Source organism: Oenanthe melanoleuca, chromosome 5 (genome assembly GCF_029582105.1).
Source record: "Oenanthe melanoleuca isolate GR-GAL-2019-014 chromosome 5, OMel1.0, whole genome shotgun sequence".
NCBI lineage: Eukaryota > Metazoa > Chordata > Aves > Passeriformes > Muscicapidae > Oenanthe > Oenanthe melanoleuca.
The window spans coordinates 23,436,629-23,457,755 of NC_079339.1; the positions used below are offsets into that span (position 1 = coordinate 23,436,629).

The window sequence follows — 21,127 nt, forward strand, 5'->3', positions numbered from 1 at the left end:
GATTAAAGGGAGAGTTTGAAATCCACACAGACATTACAGACATAAAGCTGTCAGCCTACCAGCATGTGATGACTGGGCCTTAACCCTTTACAAGGCTAATGGGGGAGGGGGATCCTCACCGGAGTCGACATTGCTCAGTCTGTGTATATGTGTTTGTGAGAGAGAGGACTTCTGTCATTTGGGGAAGGAGTTGTGTGCACAGCAGGAGACCTGTAAACAGACTGTATCTCATGAAAGAAAAGGAACTGAAGAATGAAAATAGGATTTAGGGTCGTTTTGTTCATGGAGAGGTTGTGTGAGGGTTTGCTCAAATGTTACTGGCTATATTTTAATAGTTTTGCAGAATTCAGTAGCTCTTGTCCACCCATATCTGTCTCTCCTGTGCAATCCTGAGTGTCGCAGTAGGAAAAATTTTGTGAAGAGACCTGTAAAGTTCCACAGACTGCTTGGGGAATGTTGCAAAAGAACTTGGTAGAAACATGAAGAGCATAAAAACCGGGTAAGTGTATAAAGGAATGCTAGAATGTGTGTGAGAACAAAGCTGTAGTTGAGCTCAATTTGGGAACTGGTTTGGAAAGTGGATGGCAGCATGGACATACGTGTTCTCAGCAGGGATGGGATGGAATTTCAGAATGCTTAGAAAACCCTTTCTAGGACTAAAAACTCATTTTTATTATAAATTGATTTAATGTTACAAGCTTTGAAAAAATTCCATGTCATGATATTTGTGGTTTTCTTTAACCTATTTTTTTGCTCATCTGATTTAGTGTTTGGACATGGTTCAATGCTCTCTGCTCATTCTCTTCTTCTTTAATACCCTGTTTGTAGCTTGCTTCTGTTGAGAAGCACAGATGATTTATTCAAATAGACTCTTCAAGCTTTGAAAGGGGTCTCTGTGCTGCAGTGTGAGGAGATTGGTGGGGGGGCAGATGCTCTTGCCCCCCAGCAATGCTCAGCTTCAAGTGTGGCACAGAAAAGGATGGCACATAAGTCCTCTAATGAGTGTGCTCTCCAGTCGTTTTATCTTTTTCTACAGCACCCTGTGCACATGTGTGCCCACTGGCTTGGAAATGTTTCTGTAGAGAAGTGGAAAGAGTGGAGATACGGTTGGAGCAAACAAAGGTCCTTTGTGGGCTCTGGGAAAATGACAGAGGAGTTGCTTTTTGGTCTCTAAAGCTCCTCATTCCTTCCAATTCATCGAATAGTTAAGGTTGGAAAAGGCCTTTAAGATCAATGAGTCCAACTGTTAATCAAGAACTGCCAAGTCCACCCCTAAACTGTGTCACTAAATACAATGTGTACATGCCTTTTGAATACCTCCAGAATGGTAACTCTGCCACTTTCCTGGGCAGCCTGCTTGACAGCCCTTTTTGGTGAAAAAATTTTTCCTAATAAATCCTAACTAAACCTTCCCATGCGTAACTTGAGACTACTTCCTCCTGTCCTATTGCTTATTACTTGGAAGAAGAGACTGACCCTCATTTCACTACTACCTCCCCTCAGGGAATTGTAATGGTCTCCCCAAGCTTCCTTTTCTCCAGAGTAAACACCCCCAGCTCCCTCAGCTTGTGCTCCAGAGCCTTTCTTTGGACATGCTCCAGCCCCTCGCTGTCCTTCTTGTAGTGAGGGGCCCAAAACTGGACACAGGACTTGAGGTGTGGCCTCACCAGTGCTGAGTACAAGGAGACAATCACTGCCTTCTGGGCACACTACTGCTGATACAGGCCAGGATGCCACTGGCCTTCTTGGCCACCTGGACACACACTGGCTCATATTCAGCTGCTGTCAGCCAGCACCCCCAGGTCCTTTTCTGCTGGGCAGCTTTCCAGCCACTCTTCCCCCAGTAGTGCTGCATGGGGTTGTTGTGACCCAAGGGTGGGACCTGACACTGAGCCTTGTTGAACCTCATGCAATTGGCCTTGGCCCTTGATCCAGCCTGTCCAGATCTCTTCCTGCCCTCCAGCAGATCAAATTCCCACCCAACTTTTCTGCAAGTGACTGAGGGTGCACTTGATCTCCTCATCCACACTAATAAATACAATAAACAGGACCAGGCCTGATACTGAGCCCTGGGGGATCACCAGCTGGGTGTAACTCCAGTCACCACCAGTCTTTAGGCCCAGCCATCCAGCTGGTTTTCTATCCACTGAACAGTGCACTCATCTGAGCCGTAAGCAGCCAGTTTCCCTAGGAGAATGCTGTGGGAAACCATGCCAAATGCTTTATTCAAGAGGAGGTAGATAACAGCCAGAGCCTTTCACTAATCCACTAAACAGGTCACATTGTCATAGGAGCTTTCTGAGGTGGAAGTTGCTTATCTTCCTTTTTTTGTCCTGCATCTCTGATCACTTCATTCAGAATGCAAATTGTGCCTTCACTGGCTTGGTGGCTTCATAGGAAGCAGCTGTCAAATGGTGGACTCTTAGTGCTCAATTCTTGTTGCAAAAAGAGAAAAAAAAGTCAAAATGTCATCTTTCAACTCTCTCTATGTAGACATTTTTACTAGATCAAGGGTTTGAGTATTCAAGGAAGATTATTATGCTAAATCCTACAATTCATCAGTAAAATGAAGAACAACATGAACAGACAGGATCTTGCATTATTTTCATTGAATCCTATTCATGAAAAAGAGACTGCTGCAAAAGTTTTTCCTGCTAACAGCTGTGTACCACTCCCTTTGTGAACATGGGATCTCTCAAGATCCTATCAAGGGATACTGGAAATATTCACTCACTCTCAACTGGCCAAGGATGAGAGCCAAATTTCATGGTAACTCAGCATCAGTGTAGCCCAAGGAATCAGAAATGACAGTTTCTTGAGATTCTTATTCAGTATTTGGAACATGGAGAAGGAAGGTAGATGTTAACCACTGTAGTGCAAAAAACCCTGTGAGCAAGTGGCACTTAAAAAGTCTGCTGTTCATGCAGCTACGTGCGGAGGGGAGGGACAGGGGGAGTCATTTCTATACAAAAATCTCCTTACTCTTTGATCACTTCCTATGGCTTCTTGTTTCCCTTTCTGCTGTTCATTTGTGGCTTCCCTTCCTCTTCCCCACCACTACTAGTCCTGCTGTAGTCCTTTCCTGCCGCTCTGTTAACGTTTAACAAATTTCCCTCCAGTTCCTATGTTTCTTTTGGCTGTAGCTCAAGGCAAACTCCCCAGATCCAAAACTAATTTAGGGCTCTGAGCAACAGTAGCATTTAAATGTTGGCTTTGTGCCATCAGGCGGGCAGCCTCTTCACTGAGAAGAAATCTAATTCCAGTGTTTATTAGATTAACAGTGGCCTCAGGACTGGACTTCCTTTTACTGTTGTCCTTTTAAGAATTGTAAGGCTAATACAGGAACTTGGGAACCCCCAGGAGGGTCTTAGGAGCCTGGCTCTGACCTCTTTTTTTGGAAGCAGAACTTGGATCTGACTTAATTTGGGTCAGATGGCATAGGGGAGCAGACTGGTGAGGTGGAGCAGGCGGTGTTGACTTCCCCAGCAGCGTGTGTAAATCCTTCCATGTTTGTGCAATAGTGACTTTGATTTCCTTTGAGTTTGTTTCAATAAGCTCTCTGGGGTAAGAGCCTAGGTGTGGAAGGGCATATTGTGCCCCTGGTTAAGAAGTGGACTGGGACTGGGTAGGATCTGTTTTAATTTCTCAGTTTGGCCACAAGCTCTTTGGGAAGTCACTTAAGGCTCAGGTTTCCAGGCATGAAGATTGCCTGCGGTGGGAGGTATGAGTATTTTGTAATATTCAGAGTCAGGTCTTTTAGCCAGCTGTGTAATGATAGCTAAATGTCTAATTTTCTACTGATTTTAATCGATTTAGGCACCCAAATACTCGTAGTTCTGTGCTGTTTGGCTTCAATCTTTTGCTCCTGTATTGAAGATAATATGAATCAGGTTTTTAAGAGGTCTTAAAGTTGGTCATTAGTAGAAAAAGGCAACTTAACCCTGTAATATTAGAGACCACACACATACCTAGCAAGATATGGTTCCATGACTGAGCCATTTTGCTTTTTGTGTATCTTCCTCTGCCTGCCTCAGTGCTGTTGCTATTATTTAATTGACAGTGAAGCCCAATGTAAACAGTATGAAACTGGCTGTAAGGAATTCTCTGGTGTTTTTCACTATTGTGGTTAATTTTTCTGGGGTGTGAGTATAAATGAACTGTGGAACTTGCAGGTTTGTAGAGGCAGCACCTGAGACTTCCATTTTAAGCAGAGGAAGAGTTTTATGACCATGTTCTAAGTATTGCAAAGGAGTCTGAAGTCCAGATGCTGTGGAAGGTGTAGGTCGGTGCTTCATGGGCTGCCTTGAAAGCAAACAAATGTGGGTGGGCTAAATAGGGGCTGATGTACAGTGTAGCTGCCCTGCAGTAACCCAGCACTGACATTCTTGTTCTTCCTGTTGGCAGTTCTGTTAGAAATAACTTATCCCACCTGAGCCCATAAAGCATATTTGCATTAAGCTTGAGTTTTTGAGTGTGTGTATATATGTGTGCATATATATATATATTAAAAATATTTCTAGTAAAGGTTTCTTTTTTACTTTTAAGTTAATCCAGTTCTCTGGTAGGCAGCACAGTTGCTGTGATGTCTCTGTGGTTGTGTGGTATCTCTCTCTGCCAGACCCAGCTCAGTTTTCCAGTTCAATCTGGCCAGTTAATAATTGCCCCTTTGCCCCTCATCCTCTGAGGGCAACATAATATCATGTGTGGAGTTAATTTTTAGAAAACAACATACAGAACAACTCTCTTTGTCCCAAGATAGCTCCATTTATCTTGTGGTTTGTGCTTTTGAAGTCCTCCTGCCCGTGGGATTGCAAAAACGAGCTACTGCCTCCTTATTGCCACAAAACCACATTGTGTATCCTATCCCTTCCCTGGAGGACTCCTCTGCTAAGCTGAGCTCTTGTGGTTGACTTCCCAATCTCTCGTGTGGCAGAGCTGGAAGGCTACAAAGCTCAGATGCTCTACTGCTAACATGAGGGCCTCTTTGCAGAAGACCAAAATAAACTCCTTAAAACGGTCTCTGTAGGAAAACATTCTCTATCATGTCCAGGAACCTGGTCTTTTTTGTATCATGCTGTAATGATGGGAAGAATCTGAATGTAGTCTGCAAAAGCCAAAATGGGCATTTTTGGATCCAGAGTCGATCTCTTTCCTCTATGTGCCTGGACAACTGCAGTCCCACTAGAACCTTAAGTTCCTTGGAAAGGAGGACTTTTCAATGCTTTCATATTACATTCTGAAAGGAAGCATATGGCTATCAGTATTGTGTGTTCTGGGACTGGTCAAGACAGAATGTATAGCTCTCCTGTATGAAACTGAAAACTGAGTGAGTTTTTCTTTGCTTGTTTTTAGCTCAATTCATATTTACTTAGTGGTGAGATGACAGCTGTGTCTTTGTCAGATGTGAAGCAAGGGATTCAGTGAAATCTCAAGGATGCTTGGAAGAGAACATGACAAGAATGGGAGCAGAAGCAGAATAAATGTGGAAAAGTACTGATTGTCTGCCTTAAAAGTTAATACTTAAATTACTTAAAATAAGAGAAGTAAAGAGGGAGGAATGCATGTATTCAAATTAAATCTTTAATTGCTCATATTGTATTTATGAGTGACAGATGCTAAGCTGGTTTTCATTAGGTCTTGTAGGTTGCTTGCATTCTTCTCCATTCAGTGAAGGGGAAGATTGCAAAACTTCAGAATTTCTGCAATAGCTCTGAGATTCTGATTCTTTTAGGTTGTTTCTCAGAAGTGACAGAGCATATCCTAACTGTGACTATAATAAACCTTTGGTGTTCCTGTGGCTGAAATAATGTAAGGATAACTTTAAGATAATTACTTCAAGGGTGAGAGAAATCTGACTATGAAGTAATGGAAGTGTTAAAGGAAAGCTCACAGAACCTAAAATGCCAGTGCTTTCTGCCACATAACTGGGAAAAGTCCAGTGTTTCACTTCCATGAACTTTGATATAGCAGAAAGTTTTCTGGCTGTTCAGTGACCTTCATTCATAAGTGCTGTCATGCTAGTGAAACTCATAGGTGACTGTACTAGATGAAATACATCAGAAGTACCTTTTTCCTGTGAATTACCTGCTTAAAAAACAGCAGGTTGCTTCTCTAGCTGGAACTTAGCAATTGCTTCTCTAGCTGTCACTTAGTAATTTTGAAAGTCACCTGGTAATGTTTCTGCTGTTGTGCTATTATTTTCTAAATTTTAGTGTACTACATGATTCATGATTAGTGAACAGTAAATTGTTTCCAACATTTATGGAACAGGAAAGGGTAGAGGTTGTTAGTATGTGGGTTTAAAAAAGAAACAACACCACAGTGAAAGAAATGGAAAGTTACGTGTCTCGTTGCTGAGGTGACTAATTCTTGCAAAGCATGATGTAGGCTTAAGTAGTATTTTAAAATGTTTGTCTAGCCTGTGAGTGTATTCTGAAAGGATCTGAGTCCTGTAGCTCTGCCTGTCAGGCCCTTGTGGTCCAGCTAAACATTCCCGCAATGTTTTAGGTTGGATGGTGATGTCCTTGAGTGATGTTATGCTGTAACCTTTTATTATTCTGTCCATTTCTGAGTGGACAGTGGACAGTATTTCATTTGTGTTCTAATGTGCTTGAGTGGAATGATCCTGAATGGCAAGTAATTTAATTTTGGGGTAAGTCCCTTGGATTCTTTGTTGTAGTTCTCTATTGACATGCAGTTGCACAGGAACTTGCAGCTATGTAAAAAAAATGCTGCTTCATGTTAAAATCAGCAAAGCATGTTTCTTGATGGCAGTCTTCAGGTATCACTCAGCACCTCATAATATAAAATGGATGACATGCTCTCTGCTTGAGAGAGAAAATCTACAGGTAATAAAATGCCAAGACTGAAGGGATGCTTTTAACAGTAACATGAAAAAAATTCACATGATGGGAAGCAATGTTCCTGCTCCTTGGAATCCAGGTATAAAGGTAGGGAAAATTATTTAGTCCACATAGAAAATATAAATATATGGGTTAAAAGTATGTAGGAGGCTCAGTCTCTTCCAGTTAGAGCCTTGGAGGTAAGAAGCAGAATGTCAGAGGTAGCATACTGCAGCTCATGGCTTTCTGAGGTCTTTGCACCTTCACAGATTCTTGGTAAAAAACCCAGATGCTCCCATTATCTAATGTTTCTGTACACACTTGTAGAGAGAGTGAGACAACTATCCTACCAGTTCTCATCTTTTGAAAGGCTCAAAGACTTTTTTAAAAGGGCTATTTCTGTTGACATGATGGACATGATGTTTGAAGCAGGTTGATGTGGTGCTTGGTTTCTTGGATGTCAGCAGTGTTTGACAGACATGTGGAGCTACAGAACAAAGCTAGTGTTTTCTACTCTCCTGCCAGTTCCAAATGTTTGAGGGAACATTGTAGTTACAGAAAGGACATTTGCCATTTATTGGCTATTAAATATGCAGAATGTATCACTGTGTGGTCACATTTCAGCAGAAATATCTGGAAATTAGAGTTGAGGTGTTTTACCAGGTCCTTACAAAGTGCTTCTGGTGTTCCCAGGAAAATGCTGCACAGGATTCTTGTAGAGTAGGCTGGGAGAAAAAGTCACAGAATGGTTGAGGTTGGAAGGGACCACAGTAGGTATTCTGCTCAAATCACATAGCACTGGATTCCACCTAGATGGTTTTTGAATATCTCCTGTGAGGGGGACTCCACAACCTCTCTGTGCAACCTGTTGCAGTGCTCAGTCACCTGCGCAGCCAAGAACTTGTACTTGAGTGGAACTTCCTGTGCTTCAGTTTCTGCTCACTGCTTCTTGCCCACTTGGCACCACTGAGCAGAGCCTGGCTCCAACCTCTGACATCCTCCCTTCAGATACTGATAGACATTGATGAGGTCCCCTCTCAGTTGTCTATTCTCAGAGCTGAACAGCCTTTGCTCATGAAAGAGATTCTTCATCCCCTTAATCATCTTCATAACCCTCCACTGGACCTGCTCCAGGAACTCCATGTCTCTTGTGCTGAGGAGCTGAGAGCTGGAGACAGCACTGCAGATGTGGTCACTCAGATACAGCTTTCTCCTGTCCAGCCTTGCTTGTTAAGATTCCTTGGCTCTTTTTAAATAGTTTTTTTTTTTAAATAGTTTTTTTTTTTGTCATTTACCTGATACTTGTTGCCTACTTTTGGACAAGAACTTGAGGTCCAAATTTTGATGTGTTTAACATGCTTTAGTGGTTGAAAGGTTCCTGTTTCTATACTGAGACTTCATGTATTGTCCACGTGAGCTACTTCCATAGGCAAATAAGAAGTTTCTCAGGAAACAGAGGATATTAGACTTCCTATTCAGAAAAAAAGCTTATAGAATCTGTAGTTGTTGCCTTTTGTCTGATTTCAAGAACTAAATAGTCAGCAGGAAATAAAAATATACCATGTTGATTTCAGAATCTTTTTGGAGCCTTGAGGGAACTGTGTGCCATAACACTTTTGATAAATGTTTTGTTACTGTGATTAGAATATGTTGCTTAATTTACCTGTACAAGCCTCAGTATGGACCTTACTCTTACACTCCACTTCTGCAAATGGGGGGAGAATGTTTCTTTGTTCATGATGTGGCATTTATGCATAATTAGCTTAAATTATTTTTTTGGCTGCCATATTGTATCGTAGCAGAAACCAGTGGCTAGTCTTTTATTATTGCTTCTTGATTTTTCCAGGCATTGCTGCATCCCAGCCTTTTCTATTAATTTGTTCAATCTGTTTCAAATTAATTTCCACCAGATGCACTAGTTTAAAAAAATATTTTTTAAAGGCTGAATCTTAATTTCCTGCCCATAATTCTAATCTTCTAAGGTCCCTTCTATATTATTTCTTTTTCCTCTGTTGTGTTTGGAGCAGAATATATCCTATTTTGGTATCATTTGCAGGCTCCTTTAATTTGATACTTATTCTTTTTTCCAGATCATTAATGAAGTTATTTAATGGGACTGGATCTAATGCTGATCCCTGTAATACCTACTAGCTATCTCTACCCCCTGCAGCTTGACTTGCTGCCATTTCTCATTATCTTTTGTTTATGGTCCTTCAGCTGACTTTTTTGATCTGTGTTTGCTGGTAACCCAGCCAATTTGAATAAGATTTTCATGGCAATAATAATGCACCTTCTGTTCAAAGACTCTGTGTATGTAGAAACAGATTAAACGTTAAGCCTCAGTACATTGTGGTGGCATAATAGTAGTGTACCCACTTGTAGAAGGGAAGAAGTAATTTTGTCAAGTTCTGTAGAAGATATAGATTGAGGTAGGACATGTGTCTAGAGACCTCAGTCACATTGATTATTGCAAGGTATTAATTTGTGGCTTCAAAGTTTTGGGAGAAGGAACTGTAACAATTGCTTCTTAATCCTTGAGTCTTTTTATGTTCAAATAGAATACTTCTTCAGTATTTTTTTTTTCAGTAGTTGTTTCTGTAAATGCTTTCCTATTTCCTGGGTGCAGGTAGAGATTTTCAGTGGGATTGCTGGTCTCTAATTCCGTGAGACCAGAATTGGGATCCAGAGACTCAAGCATGTTTTTAAAGGCCTCTTATTTCTCTCCTCATGCAGTGTTTATGAAAATACAGCTCCTGTTCCAGTCTCACTGTAACTGAGTCATACCCATTGCACCAGCACTCAGTCAGTTTGTACTTTGTTGCACCCCTTATTTTCTTCAAGTCCTTATTAGCAGATGCCCTGTGGAATTTCTCTTCTTTATGCTTTCTATTCTTTGTGTTCATATTAAATGTAACATTTTTGAGGTCTCAGGTGTACAGTTGTACAGTTTAATATGGTAACTGAAGGTGATTGTGCTTGATAATGTCCCTCTCCCTAGCACTTTGTTCAGTCACATGTTTAATTGGGAACAAACTGGTTCAGGATTGAGGTATCCCTGCTTTTTCAAACTGAAAGGAGTACTTCTAGGACTAGGAGACTTTCATTCTCGCTTGGAGACTGCATAAGCAGGCACCATATTCCATTATCAAAAAGCGGTAACATCTTCAGTCTCTTCTCTGGTTCATGTGGTTTTGTTGAAGGTTATGTCTTGGTTTGTTTTTTTCTCCTTAACCTTACCATTATTACATACTTCCTCAAACAAAACTGTAACAATTCTGTTTAAAGCTTTGAAAACTTTTGGATTGTTCTTCCTAGTGATGTTAACCTCAGTCTAGGCAGGCTTCAACAACTTGAAGATCATGTAGGTACCCAATCAGAACTGTTTCAGATGGTTCTGTAATGGGAGCAGAAAAGAAGAGAGAACTTGGCTTTTATCAGTGCATGGTGCCCCTTCTGACATCAGGCTGTTGTGCTGTAATGTTGCCTTTGCTGTGTCTGCCAGCAGAGCTCTGAGTTTAAACAATGGTCAGCAAATCCCTCTTCTAAAGCTGGATTAACTGTACTTTTTCCTTCAGTGGAAACTGCTATTTGGGTAAGAGAGGAATCCAGAATTTTAGTTTTCCCTCAAGACAGGCAAGCAAATAAAGCCAAGCTTTTTTGCTGTAGGAATTCAGGGAAGTGCTGGATAAAGAAGGAAAGTATCTGAACTATGCTCAAGACCATCTGACATATCCAACATCTGCCCTCATCAAGGTGTATATGTGATGGGAATGCAAAAGTGGCCTGGCCCGAAAGTGGAGGAAGAGGGATAATTGTTATCTAACACAGACCTTCTAGCAACAGGTGGGCAAGGTGTTAAGAGGGCTATTACAGGCTATGCTACAGAATGCACTAATTTTAACCCCAAGCAAACAATCAGTGCATCCTTTGAAGTCAGGGCAAAATATTCTGATCTTACTGCAGATTTGTTCAAAAATGCATCTGGGGATACCCCTCCATGCTTTCTCTGTAGAAACCCTACAGACTTATGCCCATCACTATTAGGACTCTAGTTCTCTCCTTTCACTTTAATTCCATTAGTTGTATTCAATGTCATTTACACAGTCCTGGATTTCTTTTTCCCTCTCTCTTACTCTAACTGTCAAATGTGTCCTGTATTTTCACACTTTTTTAATATCTACTTATACCTTCTGTCCTCCTATCATTTTTCTGTGGTAGAGTTAAAATTATAAAAGATGGTATTGTCATATTTTTGATTCTGTCTGTTGTACTAATGAGGTTTGCAGAAAGATCTCTGCCTTCCATTGAAGGTCTTCTGTAGGCCAGAATTAGGTGCCTGCCCGTGGAGGGGGAGAAACCCAGATCCATATGTTACTCAGTGCTGGACCAAAAGAATGTTCTTTCCAGAGTCTTCTGATTCTGAGCTGGACAGTCTGCAACTGTAAATAATGCCAAATCTCTTTGTAGTTCCGGCTTTTCTAAAGCTATTTGTACTGTTTTCCTTGCAGTATAGAAGCACTTAAGGGATATTTAGCCATGGTTTTAGCTGTGCTATCCCATTTTACATGTACGTGAAGAGTTGGAGGGTGGTGCAAACAAACCGTTTGGTTTGTTTGGTGGTTGTGAACTTCCTACTGCTGATTTTAAAAATAACAGTAAGAGGTTCTGTATTAGGATCAAAGGGAAAAGATACAATCAACAGGGTGGTGTGGTGTGGGAGTCTCTTTTACTGGTATCTGGTTCTTGATACCTGGATAAAAGAAAATTTGGAAAGGCAGCATGGCATTGACCATTGAAGCTAGGATCTTTTGCAGTTGTTCACTGAGGAAACAACTGATAGAACTCTCATAGTGCTAGAATGCTATCAGAGACTGACAGGAATGTGTTCATCTCAAAAAAAGATGCTTTTTGCAGTGAGCACAATCATGCTACCTGCCCACTACTTCCCCAGAGACATGATAGAGTCCCCATCACTGGGGGTTCTCAAGATGCAACTGTACAGGGTGCTGGATAGTCTCATCCTGCCTCCATTTTCCACAGAAGGATAGAACAGGTGATCCTTTGAGATCCCTTCCAAACTGGGCTGTTGCATGATTCCATATTGAATCCTGTCAAAGGTTGAATTGCTGCAAAATAGTGTTAAGAGCTGCCATGTGCCATTATTTTCACTGAAGAGAGAGTGAGTTAGAATCTTTCTTTTTGGAATAAAGCATGCCATCAGGTCTGTTTTCTCTCTCCACCAGAAATCTGCTGTTTCTATCAAAGCAACAGCTACAGAGCCTAGTTTTTCTAAAGGTAATTACCCTATCTACTTAAGTTTTCTTTGTAATGTCAATATTTTTATGAATCTGTGGCAAATACAGGACTGCTCTGTAATAGCTCTGAGGTTGCAAGGGACCTTATCAGCAAAATGAATCTTTGTGTATTGGGTTTTACTTCATGAGACTATATTGTTTGGCCTGATGAAGAGTTGCTAGGAGGTGAGGGAAGCAGAGTAACAACCTACTGTTTAAGTAGCCCTGTCCTTGCTCCCTTCCCTACTGAAAAAAAAAAAAGGGGGAAAAAATAAAAGGATGATAATTCACTTCTGCTTTTCAGCCAGAAATGACATAACTGCTTTGCCAACTTAGACATAAAACTGCATTTATCCTAACTATTGTTTTAGGAGGGGTAGGGGCAACTCACCCTTCCTAAGGAGACATTTTATTTATCAGAAAAATATGAAGATGTGAAGGATATTTGGAAGAAGCTGAAGAAACTGAATGTACGATGCTAAATTTAAGGTGATGGCAGATGTTAAGTATGAGGCCTGTGTTTAGACTGACTTCCTGTTTTTAAAATCTAGAGGTTGTTTGTATCCTTTGCTGGAAAACTGTTTGGTAACTGGATCCTGCTGCTATGCATCTGGAGGGAACTAAACTACAGACAATGAATATGATTTTTTGGTTGTTTATACTCATGGGTAAATGAGAGCAGGAAATTTTGGTTGTGGTCATATGAGGGATCAGGAGAGGCCATGAAAATTGAGTGATGTCAGCTCAACATGTGGCAATATGTCTGTTTAACTTTTTTGTATTGTTTTGTATATATTGCATTGCTAAAATATGTCAAGGTTTTGCCTCCTGAATAACTGAAAAGATTTTTCAATAGGAGTTAGTGAAATGTCCAAGCCTGCAATGTGATGTAAAGTTTCAGGAAAAATGTTTGTCATTACTAAGCCCAGAGGTGCCTCTTGTTGTTCCTGCTCCAGAATAATGTGTAGAAGTGCAATTAGATATGTTCCCTTTGATTGTTGGTCCAGTTGCCTGAACAGCAAGTGCTGATTTCCATCCTGTCCTGGGCCACTGACTAACTGGGATTGAAATGTGACACTGGAGCTTTATAGGTGTGTTTTGTCAGCCTTCTGTCTCACGCTCCCAGTGTTTAATGAGTTTGAGGTGAGAGAGTAGATCTTCTGCTAAGGCTTCTCACACCAAGTGCACCACTTCCGCTTGGAGCTGGAAAAAAACACAATTCTCATCTTTATCCTTCCTGACCCTCTACTGTTACAGATACAGTTACAGGGTAGTGTCACTGGAGCTCTGATCACTGGGAAATAATCATGGGACACCAAAGGTGAAATACTATCCACGCTGAAATCATTGAGAAAATTCCTGCTGCCTTCAGGTGTGCCAGCTTTCATTCACCTTGTTCTTTTTGCTGGGAAAGACTTGCCATCCAGGATTTGCTTTTGAAACTGTTCATAGGTTGAAATCGGTGTGCTTTCCCAACAATCGTGCATTGCTTGGCAAGTGCAAAAACAGGGTAGATCATGATTTATAATGACTAGAAGGTTAGTTCCCCTAAAGGTCACAAATCACAAACCATTAGAGCTTCAAAGGTTGTAATTCAGAATAGTTAAGTGAAGTGTGCTTACATAACAGCTCTACAGACACCAGCTAGTGCACATGAGAGTGTTGGTATCTGGGTCATAACGTGTCCTTCAGCTTCCAACAGTTTCAGTAGCATGGTAAAGTCACAAAGCAGAGATGATGGAACATAGCAACTTTAATGAGGTGAGAAGAACAGATTTAGTATGTGTGTGCTTATATATAAGCTAATATTAGTAGCAGCTTTGAAGAGAACTGTGTGTTTGACAATACAGCAGATTAAGTTACAGTTTGCAGACTGGGACAGCTGCACTAATTCTTTCTTTGCTGCTGCAGAGCTGTACTGCCATGCTGCTCATGGGGACGGCCAGAAAAGCTGGTGAAAGAATTAAAGAACAAGTCTTCAGAGGTGGGGCTGAAGGAGCTAGGGTTGTTTAGCCTGGAGAGGACGAGGCTCAGGGAGACCCTATCACTCTCCACAACAATCTGAAAGGAGGGTGTAGGGAGGTAGGTGTGTTTTCTCTCAGGTTCAAGTGACAGAATGAGCAGAAGTGGCCTCAAGTTTTGTCAGAGGAGGTTTAGATTGGATATTAGGAAAAATTTCTTCATCAAAAGGGTTGCCAACACTGAAGGACAAGCTACCCAGGGAATGGTAGTCTCCATTCCTGGAGGTATTTAAAAGGTCTGTGGATGTGGCACTTAGAGGTACAGTTTAATGGTGGACCTGGCAGTGCTGAGTTAAAGGTTGGACTTGGTGCCCTTAGAGATCTTTTCCTACCTAGATGATAGCAGTCTTGTGTACTCCAAGAGAAAGGGGTATTGGAGTTTAAAGTAGCTGGGATGAGTGTTTTGGGGTGTTTTTGAGGATAATGGTAGAAAATTGCTTTGGAAAAGGTAGTTTAAAACAGCAGCTACTTTGACTACAATATACAACTAGTTCTGCCTTTTTAAAAGGTTGTAGGTGACAGCAGATGGTTTGTCCTGAATTTTTCATATTGTTGGTTTGAAGAAACCTGTTTGATTTTTGTGGGTAGTTGTTGTTCTGAATTTCCCTTTGTTTATTTCTACTACTGAAATGTCGCATAGATGATTAATTGCTTTTCTTAGGAATGTCTGTTGCTTTTTTTGCCTTCTGGTTACATCACCCACTTGCTGTCCTTTTAAGCCAGCCCTTGCCCTGGCCATATCTGGTAAGTCCTCTGAAGATCTGACCACTCTTCTCTCTTTCATTCCTTATTCACCTCCTGTTCTTTTAGCCTTTATCTCTCATTACACCAGATGATGGCTGCTTTTCTGTTGTATTCAGTAATACCTTGAGATGTGTGTTTTGTTCTAAGCCTTTCAAAGGTAACTTGTAGTGGACATGAGTGAATGAATAAGAGGTTTGTATGCCCAAGATAGACTGAATAGAAATAGGAAGTTTGTAGTTAAGGCCTTGCAACCTGCAGTGTAACATTTGTGAGCAGGCAGCTGAAGCTGGCCGAAAGCTCTTCAACCAGTTTTGTGCAGAAGAAACATAATGTAATCCTTTTTCAAGGAAGTGCATCCCCTCTGAAGTTAAATTTTTGCTTTACTTGTACAAGTGTCTTCACTGTAGAGAATTCCACAGTTGAAAAAGTTGCAGAAATATTGCATTGATTTTGCAGATAATCGCTTTTCTCATTTAGAATGGAAAATGAGGAAATTATGAGGCTTATTTTTTCTTTTTGCTTAGATTGATACAGTTTATAGTTAATCAAAGGAACACTAGATGTATGAGTGAGATCAATGAAACCAGAAAGCCTGAAAATAGTTCAGTATGCATGTGATTACCACATGGGGTAGGTATTTATCTGTAATTCTTTCCTTATTGTTACTGTTTAATTATTATTATTTAATCTAAGAGCTTTAGGTTTGTTTGAATTGCAGAAAGAAGAAGCCATGCAAAAAAATCCAATCAGTATGTAGGAGGATGAATATTTTCCTTTGCAGTCAAGGATGTATTCATACACAGTAGTATATGAATAGAAAAATTGATGTCACTTTGTATTTAATGTTAACCCTAAAATAGATGGAATCTCTTCAAAACATCTTTTTCTTTTTTTCTTTCTTTGCAGGTGTTACTAGTAGTACTGAGTGCTCCTGTGGACGTAATCATTTTACCTGTGCTGTCAGTGCTTTTGGTGAATGCACGTGCATCCCTGCTCAGTGGCAATGTGATGGAGACAATGACTGTGGGGACCACAGTGATGAAGATGGCTGCAGTAAGAACACCATCCTTGACTTGTGTTTGGGAAAACTGAGTATCTTTTTCTCTGTGGGTGCTTCCCTGTTTTACAGGCACATCCTACCATTTGTATGATAAAAGTTTTTTAATTGTATATGACGTACTTTTGACTGACTTGGAGTCTAATAAAGCTACTGTCCACTAATATAAAACACAGTGAAAGCCCAACTTTGGCTTTTTTTGCATTTGGCTTTAGATGGTGGATGGACATGAATATGTCAGAGGGAGAGGAGGAACAGAGAAAAGTACCTCTTATTTTTACACCCTTGCAAAAGTACTATCTCTGAATTAAATTATATGGTTTTGCTGTAAATATTGATGGAAAATAAACAATGTGAAGAGATGTATTGAGGGTGTCTGCCCTTTTAAATAACATTCTAGTTTCTGTCCTGGTTCCTGTGAAGGAAGGGAAAGGCAAACACTGAAATAATATTCATTGGTCTTCGGATCTGCTGAGAGACATTAACTTGCAGGTACTGTCTGTCTGCACAGTGTTGGCATCTGTGTAGCTGAGCCCAGCTAGGTGAGAACTGATGTGAAATGTCACTCTTGAGTGGGTATAGCATGATAGAGATTAATAGAAAAAGCCTCTTTCTGTGGAGACACAAGTAAATTTCTTTATTTACCTCATCTCTCTAGATTCCACAGAGCATGGTAGAATTGAAGAGTGGGAAAAAAGGCCTGGTCTCATGAAATTCATTTCCTAAAAGTTGCCCTAGAGTGGAAAATTTAAAGCTTCTGTCAATGGACTTGAGAGAGAAATTTATCTTCCTCTGCTGGATCTTTCTCTAACCTTCCCTGGTTTCTGCTGTTGATTACTGTATGGAAAGGGGCTTTCCTAATTTTTTAAATATTTTCTTAAAGAATCTCCCTTAAATATGGGAGATGTCAACCCAGCTTTGTGAAAATGTCCTTCTTTCTGAATTCTTATTTCTTAAAATTTTGCAAACATTGAGCAACGTAGAAGACCTTGAGTCTTGGGGAGATAAGGCATAATAGCTACACTGGTTTTACTGGCTTTTTGCTAAGCACAGAAAAATATTCCTTTTTTTTTTGTGGGTTTGGTTTGTTGGTTTTTTTGGGTTTTTTTGCAGGTAGGTGAGGAGATTAGGAGATGCTGGTGGGCTCAGTAACAATTTAGACAAGTGACTTCTTGATATGATTTTCTTTGTAATTCAACAGCTTCCATTTCCAAAAATTTCAAGCTAAGCAGGCATGGTAGGACTTGGGGGTGGAAAAGATAAGATCTTCTACAGGAACTACAGGAGGTGCCAACAAGAGTTACTTCATACAATATATGCTTGAACTGTGAATCTCCTTACCACAAAACATTGATTCTGAAACTTCAAACATTCTCAAACAGCAGTTTGACAAATTTATGAATGTATAATCTACTAAGAGCTGTTAAAGATGAATATGCCACCTCGTCTTTGGCAAGTCTGTGTATTACAAGTAGAGGCGGATTTCGTGTTTCAAGAAAGAACATTTATTTTCATGCTTCTCTCTTCCACTCTTCTCTTGGTGTCTGCTGATGCATTGTGTCTCTGTGGCCTGAAAGAGAGGAACCTTTTGGTCTTGCACAGTAAGATATAATATATTAAGGAGATCTGGCCTGTATCTATTGGAGTGGAAGCTGTGCAAACTAGGAAGCACTACTGAAGTGTGAGCAATCTGCTGATAGTCTCAGGCACTGGAGGTTGGAAAGAATATAAAATAGAGGTAGACAATGTAAGAGACAGAATATAACGTGGTGCAGAGAATGTGGGAACTGGGGTTGACTTCTGCCTTTTTAAATTTACAGCTTCTAAGAAGGTTGGCCACTGCAGTTGAGACAACAACAAAAAATTCTATATATACATTGACAGCAAAAGGAGGACTGAGGAGAATCTTCACCCTTAGCTGAATGTAGAGGGTGGGATAGTGTTAGGGAAATGAGAATAAGGCTGAGTTACTTAATGCCTTCTTTGCCTTAGTCTTTAATGCCAAAAGCAATTGTCCTTGGGATACTTAGTTATTCAAGCTGGAACTTAGTGACAGAGAGCTGAGTGAAGCCCCCATAACCCAGAAGGAGATAGTTAGTGACCTGCTATGCTAATTAGACACCCACAAGTCTAAGTCCAAATGGGATGCACCTAAAAGTAATGAGGGTGAAAGAACTCGCCAACACACTTTCATTCATTTAGTATCAGTGCTGGTTAACCAGAGAAGTTCCAGTTGAATGGAGATTGGCAAATAAAACACCCATCTACAAGAAGAGTTGGAAGGATTGTCCAGAGAACTAAAGGCCTGTCATCCTAACCTTGCTACTAGAGATGGTCATGGAGCAGATCATCCTAGTGCCATCATATAACATGTACAGAACAACCAGTGATCAGGCCCAGACAATATGGTTTTACAAAAAGCAGGTCCTGCTTAACCAACCTCATCTCCTTCTATGACAAGATGACCCACTTAGTGGGTGAGGAAAAGACTGGGTCGATGGGCTGAGACCAATTGTGCAGGGTTCAACAAGGTCAAGTGTCAGGTCCTGCCTGTGGGTCACAATATCCCCAGGCCGCATTACAGGCTGGAAAGCTGCTCAGCAGAAAAGAACCTGGGGATGCTGGCTGACAGCAGCTGAATATGAGCCAATGTGTGTCCAGGTGGCCAAGAAAGCCAATGACATCCTGGCCTGTGTGAGAAATAGTATGGCCAGCAGGACCAGAGCAGTGATTGTCTCCTTGTACTCAGCATTGGTGAGGCCATTCCTCGAGTGCTGTGTCAAGTTTTGGGCCCCTCACTGCAAGAAGGACAGTGAGGGGCTGGAGCCTGTTCAGAGAAGCACAATGGAGCTGGTGAAGGGTCTAGAAAACATGTGTAGAAAACATGTCTTGGGAGAAGCAGCTGAGGGTGCTGGGGGTGTTTAGCCTGGGGAAAAGAAGGCCGGGGAGACCCCATTGCCCTCTACAACTAATTGACTGGAGGTTATAGTAACATGAGGGTTGGTCTCTTCTGCCATGTCTCAAGAGAAAGGATGAGAGCAAATGGCTTTAAGTTGTACCAGGCAAGGTACAGATTGGATATTAACAAAGAACTTTCCAGTGAAGGAGTGGTCAGGCATTGGAATAAGCCACTGAGGGAAGTGGTGAAGTCAGTCTCTGGAAGTGTCTTGGAGGTGTCTGGATGTGGCACTTGGGAATATGTCTCGGGGGTGGTATAAGTTGACTGTTGGACTACATGGTCTTGAGGATCTTTTCCAACTTTGGTGATTCTGTGATGTTATTCAGGATATAAGCTGGGCTGTAGGTCTCTGCAATTTAATGATAAAGGAAAACTAGCATGTACAAAGAAGGACAGTAACTTTGACAAAATGGAAGGGGAGATAAGGAAATTGCATAGAACAGTAAAGTGATTCTAGGGTAAGGACTAGAATAGGAGCTGCCTTTTTACTTATTGCATCCTTGCAGAGTAGATACAAAGAGAACTTTTTGAGCTGACAGCCAGCAATACTTGAAGTTCAATTTAGTGGAAAGAAGAAAGTAAAAATAAAAGTTAACATTTCTATAGCATCCTTCACCCCATTGCTTAAGTGCATGACTTCAGCACACACATGCAAGGTTGCATTGGAGGAGCTTGAGGAACAATTACCCCTTTAAGCTTGTTATATCTTGCTCTGAGTGGCTGCTCATTATGAATCCAAGTATGATACTATTCATAGCCTGTAAGAACTAGATCAACTCTACAGTGTAGGTTTGTGGTAGTTGTCTGTGCTGTTTCATGTCTTGCTTAGTTATTACAGCACTGAACCTTTTTTGCCAGAGGAGGCTGCTTGCTAAATCCCTCCCTTCTGCTTGGCATACAGGAGCCTTTTGAAGGTGCACTCGTTTGTGGGGTTAACCTTCCATTTTCTCTGCTTGCTGGCTGTGCCAAGGATAAGCAGGGCAGCAGGAGTGCAAGAGCAGGGGTGGGGCTTAAGCTTCTCACAAATCAGCAGTGATGCACATAGTACACAAGAACAGTTGGTTCACAAATTTCTTTTCCTTCCCTGGCTATTTGTCTGTGACATGCATAAAGTTTCCTTGTTGGAGTGAAATTTTGAGCTTCTCTGTTTTGAACTTGATTTATGGTTTTATTTATTGACTGAAATTATTACATTTCTTTTAATACAAGTACTGAGCTAAAGATTTGGATTGTTCTGATGAAGTCATCTAGCATCTAGTCATCTACTTAAAAAAATTCCTCAAAAACCATGGGGCTAAGTCTTCATGCTGGAGTGGGCCCTATTGTTTTTCCTGACTTAGGAACTTCAATCTGCAACCACTTTATATGGAGTCTTCTGAGATGCTGAGGCTATTGAGATTCTTTTCCAGCAATTGTATGGATGTGCAGTTCTGAATTTTACAGGCAGGAATTATAATAATCAAGTAGACGTCTCTGATTGGAAGAGTGAACAGATGTGTTTGCAAGGAATCCCACCTTTCCACAGGTCTGCTGCAAGCTGGTTTTAGAGTTACAGGATTTTCTTTTTTCTCCTGTGAATGTCCAAACTTTCCAGAGAAATAAAGCTGCAACCATACCTTTTTAAAGTGTACTTTTCTTCTCTGTGTCATACGCTCGTATGTATATTGTAAGCCAATGCAACGAGAAGAATGGGTTCCTACTTCCTTGGGAAGAGGAGAGGAAAATGGAAGACGTTGGATTACTGGACTCTTAATAAAGCAAGAGAGTAAAACAGGCTGGGGGTAAAGGTAAAAATTACTTTAGCAAGTCAAGATTCAGTCTTGCACCTGTGTCTGTACAGTACTGCATATGTACTTGAGTTTGACTGGAGTTTGCTAAATTCTGTATTATGCAATTTTCTAGCCTTGAATTGATAATTTGTCATTTTGGTTAAGAATAGCAGCTTGAAATGCAGTGTGTGGTGTGAAAAAAAAAAAAGCAATATACTTGGTAGTGAGTGGAGTTACAACTATGAAAAACAGAAGCAGACATGGGAAACACTCCTTTTGAGAGATATTTTCACATTGAGATAAATTCTTAAAAAAGCAGACATGGGAAACACTCCTTTTGAGAGATATTTTCACATTGAGATAAATTCTTAAAAAAGCAGACATGGGAAACACTCCTTTTGAGAGATATTTTCACTTTGAGATAAATTCTTAAAATATGGT

The 21,127-nt window shown here is 40.8% G+C and overlaps 1 protein-coding gene across 2 annotated transcripts in view; it reads left to right on the forward strand.

Annotated features, from left to right (window-relative positions):
- LRP4 (LDL receptor related protein 4) overlaps positions 1-21,127 on the forward strand; it is an 81,275-nt gene that overhangs the window by 22,967 nt on the left and 37,181 nt on the right. For both annotated transcript variants that reach the window (XM_056492616.1, XM_056492617.1), the window contains exon 2: positions 15,808-15,954. In XM_056492616.1, the coding sequence (XP_056348591.1) occupies positions 15,808-15,954 (147 nt within the window). The remainder of the gene's footprint in view (positions 1-15,807; positions 15,955-21,127) is intronic.